Genomic DNA, 6,032 nt, shown 5'->3' on the forward strand with positions numbered 1-6,032 from the left:
ACTTCACAGCAGGTAAGGGTAGTGGATCTCCTTGCCCAAAGGACAAGAGTGATAGGCTTAAACCCCATTCAATGATAGATTGTCATTGTCACTATTACTGAGACGAATTTCCAATTCCAGATGCATTCATTTAGTTTTTATTTATGAACTGAATTTGAATTCCACCAGATGACATGGTGAGATTTGAACTCATGCCCCTGATAGTATGAGCCCAGGAGGCTGAACTACTAGCCCAGCGATATCACAGCTACACCACTGTTGTCCCATGAGATTGGCCATTGAGTCAAAAAACAGGCGCTTTCTGCAATGCGTGGCCAAATTGCAATTAATATATCTACGTCAGAATGGCAAGGGAGATGTCCACCCGAGATCACAAGAGCAACTGGCTAGAAATGCAGTGTTGGCAGTTTGGTAGAACTAGAGGTTATGGAAGTTTGATGGTCATTATTTTAACAAGGTTCTAATCCCAATTGACATCTCTGCTAACACAATGCAAGAGAGGAATGTGAAAAGAACCTGCTAATATTACACAAATAAGGACATTTCCAGAAACACTTCCTTTCTTTCATTGTTTGACAGAAATGAGGGTTTCTTTTAACCCCAGAGGAAGGCTTCTCCCAAAAAACAGATTCCTGATTTCATTCCCATTACTTTGATCATGCATGTTCAGTGATGGCTAAAAATACCCTTCAATTTGTAACGCTTAATCAACATTATCAAATGAATTAAATATTATAGTGTAAAAACTATGACTGGATTATCAGGAGCAGACTGAGGGGAAGGGTGGGTGGGAGGAAGCAATCAGGAACTGGTAATGAAACATTTTAAGGGTGATTTCTGGACTGTTCTTATAAAACAGGAATTAGAAATGTTTAATAAATGAAAAGGACCCATTAATCCTTTCTTGTTTCGTTTGTTCTTTTTTTTTGTAAACTTATCGATTCAGTCTTTAGCTCAGTCACAACTTTTGCTGAGCAGAAACACCTTTCCAGTAATCTAAAATATCGTGCAAGTCTTCATCTTTAGCAAACTGGACTTTTTTTCGCAAGGCGTGGCCAGCTGCCATGTACACCTCCTCCCGAGGGTGCTTTTTATAGGGGCGGAACCTCTCCCAGATCTTGTGACTGTTTTCCGACGAATATTCTGGGCTGGAGGAATATCCGGAGAACTGGTGCCTGGGGGAGAGCTGGGAGTAGGCGGAGTCCCTTTTGGAACGGGAGAGTGGCTTTAACAGTGTGGACCTCTGGCTTACAGTGTCCCCATGTTCTTCATAGTACAAGGCAGGGAAGGAGTGGCGATGTTCACTGCAGTGGTAGGTTTGCTGTACCTCCAGACGATGAATTTCTCCCTGGGCCACTGACGGAAGACGCTTTAAAGGCGTAGGGGTGGGGATGCTCTTCTCGATGTATTTCGCCTCTGTCTTGGATGCCTGGTCAGGGATGTCAAGGCTGAAGACTCGGGTGCTCTTCCCAGAACCGCTGGACGAGATACTGCAGCGTTTCTTGGTAGTGTCCACACTGCTCTGCCGCTGCAGTGGGTAACCTCCCTCTTTGTAAGTTGGCGACAGGAAGCCAGGCCTCTCCAGTTGGGAGGACGATGTGCTAGGCGTGATTTGGCGGTCGATCGACATCTCAGAGTCGGCGCCGATGAAAGCCGCAGAATCCAGCTTCAAAGCGTCAATGCAGTTGTTGATGATCTGGTTGACTTTGTCCACCTCTTTGGCGATGGTGGAAATTTCTGCTGTTGACCCTTCTCCGTTATCTGCCTGCTTCACCTCCTCCTCTTTGTGGTCAGTAGCCTCCCCCGTACGGACTTCGATATAGTTCCCCTTGGTGGCTTTCGGAGTCTCGTTGACTTCCAGTGGTTTGAACTGTCCTTTCTCCCCGGACACAGAGGGAAGCGAGGACATCCTGGACACTGATATAGGCTGCTCATGGAACTTCTGCATCGAATGAATCATACTGCTCGTTTCAGACTCTGGCCCATACCTCATCTCCAAAATGGTCTTCTTGACATTGATAGACTTCTGTTTCTCCTCCTGAATCCTTCGTTTGCGCAAGCAGTAATAAACCACGCCCAGAACAATTACCATGCCAAACAAGCATCCCAGGATCGTCATAATATAATGTGTTGTGGTGGAAGAGTTGGACGGTTGGGTTATCATGCGCCCTCTTGTTGCAAAGGTCAAGCAGGTGTGGTTGAACCTCTGGGACTTCTGGATGGAAGCCACGCAGAAGGTGTAATCCGTATGCGCCTTCAGCTTCTCCAGCTTAATGTATTCCTTCCTGTTGCGGAGATTTGTTACATCAGAAACATAACTGTTGTTGTACTGCACCAGGATATACATCCTGCTGTAGGGGGAGGGGATCTGAACCACCAGTGTTGCCCCAGTGATGGTCACGTGGTGCAGCTTAATGGTAGGGCTATTCGACGTGTCCAGGGTATATGCCGTGATGGGTTCCGTGGAAGAGAATTCCGCTGGGTTGATTCCTGAAGAGTAGGCTTCAGGATCTCTGGAAGCCATGGGTGTGGAAAACGGAGTGACTTTCACTCCATTCCGACATGAGGAAGCAAGGAGACTGATGGCGTTGTGGTTGCTGTTTGGCCTCGGGCTCAAGAGAGGGAAACCGGCGTACTCAGCTGGGCTCTCACACTGAAGTCTGTCGTACGTTTTTGTAACATTGTTAAACTCGGCGAGCCAGTTCAAAAAACCAACCAAGTCGCAGGAGCAATTGAAAGGATTGCCTGCCAGCTCGCACACCATAAGGCCACTGAGACTGGTGAAGGTGTTGCTCTCTAGTTTCGCCAACCTGTTGGCGGACAAGTCAATACTGATGAGGTTGGGGCACTCCCAAAAACTATTGACCGAGATGCTCTCAATCAAGTTGTGCTGGACATACATATACTCCAGCCTCGTTAGACCCCGGAGCATATTCTCGGTCAGATTCGTCAATTTGTTGTAGCCCAACTGCAGCACGCGCAAGTTTGACTGGACCAAAAAGGCGCCGTCTTCGATGTAGCTGATCTCATTTTTTGTCAAGTTCAGATCAGTCAGGTTGCCAAAGCGGCTGAGCGAACTGTACAGGAGGAGTTTGAGTTTATTTTCATTGAGGCGGAGATCCAGCACGGTGCTGTTGATGTGTTGAGGGATGGCCTCATAAGGGGGTTGGTTCTGGCTGCAGATTGCTAGCCAAACATAGCCTTTCTCCCCCTCAATCAGCCAACAATCCCCACAGACCTTTCCGAGCTGGGTCAATAGAACAATCGTTGCCCAGAGGCTGACACGGGACATTATTATTCCAGGCACAGTAGCTGACTTGTGAAGCGTCTAGGAGTGACTAGTAGCTACCATTAGTTTCAGATATAACCAGCAATAGCACGCCAGTTCTAGTCATCTCTGTTTTCACTGCTCTTTTTGGAAGCACTTGACCAAAAAAAAAACAAAACAGCTGTGAAAGGAGGAAGCAGTCAGGTTTTTCTTGTATATCCCTGTGGTCTTTTCAGTTTGGGAAAAAGAATGATTCAAAGCCACTCTTTTCATTAACTGTTCAATCTCTCGGTTGCAACTTTGACAAAAGATCTCCTTGGATCCACAAGAGATCCATGGTCAGAGGGTCCTGAAAGAAACAAAAACAAGACAATAAATTACAGGATTTAACAAAAAGATTTGTTTTCAACAACATGAAACAAGTTGAATTCCTTTTATTTTCAAACATCTTTTTCTTTGCAGAAATATTATTTGCATGGTAGTTTTGGAAGCACATTCCGGCTCCTCAGTTTATACAACAGAGAAATACCTATTTTGCAGTCCCTTCTGCATACTAATGTACCTCTTCCCTTGCCTATCAGTAACACAGTTCTAAACTGCTGCTTGTTGCAGCATGCTGTGCACAAACTGGCAATCATGCCTCCTACAATGGTGATTATACTTCAAAATTGCTGCTTTTAATCACTTATGAGATGTGGCCATCACTGGCTGGGCCAGTATTTATTGTTCATTTCTAATTGCTCTTGAGAAAGTTGTCTTAAACTGCTTTCTTGAGTCCATTTGGTGTAGTTAGGTGCACAATGCTGTTGGGGAGACAGTTCCAGGATTGTCATCCAACAACACAGATGGAATGGTGATACATTACCAAGTCAGGATGGTGAATGGCTTGGAGAAAAACTTGCAAGTAGTGGTGTTCCCATGTATCTGCTGCCCTTGGCCGGCCAGATAGTAGCAGCCAGGGGCTTGGAAGGTGCTGTCTAAGGAGTCTTGGTGATTTTCTGCAGTGCATCTTGTAGGTGGTATACACTGCTTTTGATGGTATACACGTTGATGTTGGAGGGAGTGGGTGTTTGTGGATGTGGTGACGATTGGACTGCTTTAACCTGAATAGTGTCAAGTTTCTTGAATGTTGTTGGAGCTGCACACATCCAGGCAAGTGAGCACAACTCCATCACACTCCTGATTTGTGCCTCATAGATAGTGGACAGGCTTTCGGTAGTCATGGTGAGTTACCTGCTTCAGGATCCTCTGACCTGCTCTTGTAGCCACGGTGTTTATATGGCTAGTCACTTCAGCTTCTGGTCAATCAGCCCTCGGCAGCTGATAGCAGGGAATTCAATAACGGTAATGACAATGACGTCAATGGGTGGTTGTTGAATTCTCTCTGGTTGGAGATGCTCATTGCCTGGCATTTATGTGATGCAAATGTTACTTGCCACTTCTCAGCTCAAAGCCTGGATATTGTTCAGGTCTTTCTGCATTTGAACATGGACTGCTTCAGTATCTGGGGAGCCATGAATGGTGCTGAACACTGTGCAACCATCAACAAAAATGCCCCCTTCTGACCTTATGATGGAGGGAAGGTCATCGATGAAGCAGCTGAAGATGGTTGGGCCTACAGTGGACATCTCCTGCAGAGATGTCCTGGAGCTGAGATGACTGATCTCCAACAACCACTTCAACAAGCAACTTCTTATGTGCCAGGTATGGCTACAACTGACAGACAGTTTGTACCCCCCATCCCCATTCCCAGTGACTAACGTTGTTAGGGCTCCTTGATGCCACACTCAGTGAACTGTGGCCTTCATGTCAAGGACTGTCACTCTTACCTCACCTCTAAAGTTCAGCTCTTTTGCTCATGTTTAAACTAAGGCTGCAATGAGATCAGGAGCTGAATGGCTCTGGTGGAATTAAAGCTGAGCATCAGTAAGCAGGTTATTGCTAAGCACTGCTTGAGAGCACTGTTGATGACCTCTTCCATCACTTTCTTGGTGATTGAGATAGATTGATGGGGCGGTAATTGGTCAGGATAGATTTATCCTGCATTTTGTGCACCGGGCAACCCTGCATATCTGGGCAATTTTTCACATTGCTGGTTACAAGTCAGGGCACTTTGAGTTATCTTGAGGTTGTGGAAGGGCCATATAAGTGAAAGTCTTTCTTTCTTTCCAGTATTACCAAATCAAGCTGACTGGTCATTATCGCATATAAGTTGGGCTGCCACTTCTACCTGAAATGTAACAGCGTTTTCACTTTCAGACACATCAATGGTTGCAAAGCATGTTGAGACAACTTTAGAATGTCAAACAGACTGGAGCAATACAAATCCTTTTATTCTTTTTTCAAATATTTAACCATTTTTAAAGCTCAGTCACACATCCGACAATGGTTCTGATCTAGGAAAAACCCACAGTTATGCACCAGACCAAGCCCCCTCAAAATATATGAAGAAGGTAGCCTAGACCCTGACCTTTTCTTATTTTAAAGGTAAATGTGAAGTGTTGTGTTCCAGATGCAATTCAATTGGTCTAACTACTCAATGTTAAGCAAAGTGCAATTTATTCACACACTATGGTTAAAATATAATAAAAGAAAGATAGAAGTGGAATAACTCTATTGGAAAACTTAACAGAATAATAGATACAGTAACTATTACTAATTAACTGTTCCAATATAGTAACATCAAATAAAAACACCATTGGCAAAAGGCAAACACAGAACACATATTGTCTCACATATAATTCCCATAGCAGGCCAAGAATCC

General features: G+C 44.9%; 1 protein-coding gene across 1 annotated transcript; it reads right to left on the bottom strand.

Moving 5' to 3' along the window:
* Nucleotides 1-958: 958 nt before the first annotated feature.
* LOC109916178 (protein phosphatase 1 regulatory subunit 29) lies at nucleotides 959-3,295 on the bottom strand. The gene has a single exon (XM_020515884.2). The coding sequence runs from the start codon at nucleotides 3,290-3,292 to the stop codon at nucleotides 959-961; it is 2,334 nt and encodes a 777-aa protein (XP_020371473.1). The 5' UTR covers nucleotides 3,293-3,295.
* Between the last annotated feature and the right edge of the window lie 2,737 nt (nucleotides 3,296-6,032).

Source organism: Rhincodon typus, chromosome 37 (genome assembly GCF_021869965.1).
Source record: "Rhincodon typus isolate 14 chromosome 37, sRhiTyp1.1, whole genome shotgun sequence".
NCBI classification, from domain to species: Eukaryota; Metazoa; Chordata; class Chondrichthyes; order Orectolobiformes; family Rhincodontidae; genus Rhincodon; species Rhincodon typus.

What these genes read in the sequence shown, in the direction of transcription:
- LOC109916178 (XM_020515884.2), bottom strand. Translation starts at nt 3,292, where the DNA reads ATGTCCCGTGTCAGCCTCTGGGCAACGATTGTTCTATTGACCCAGCTC.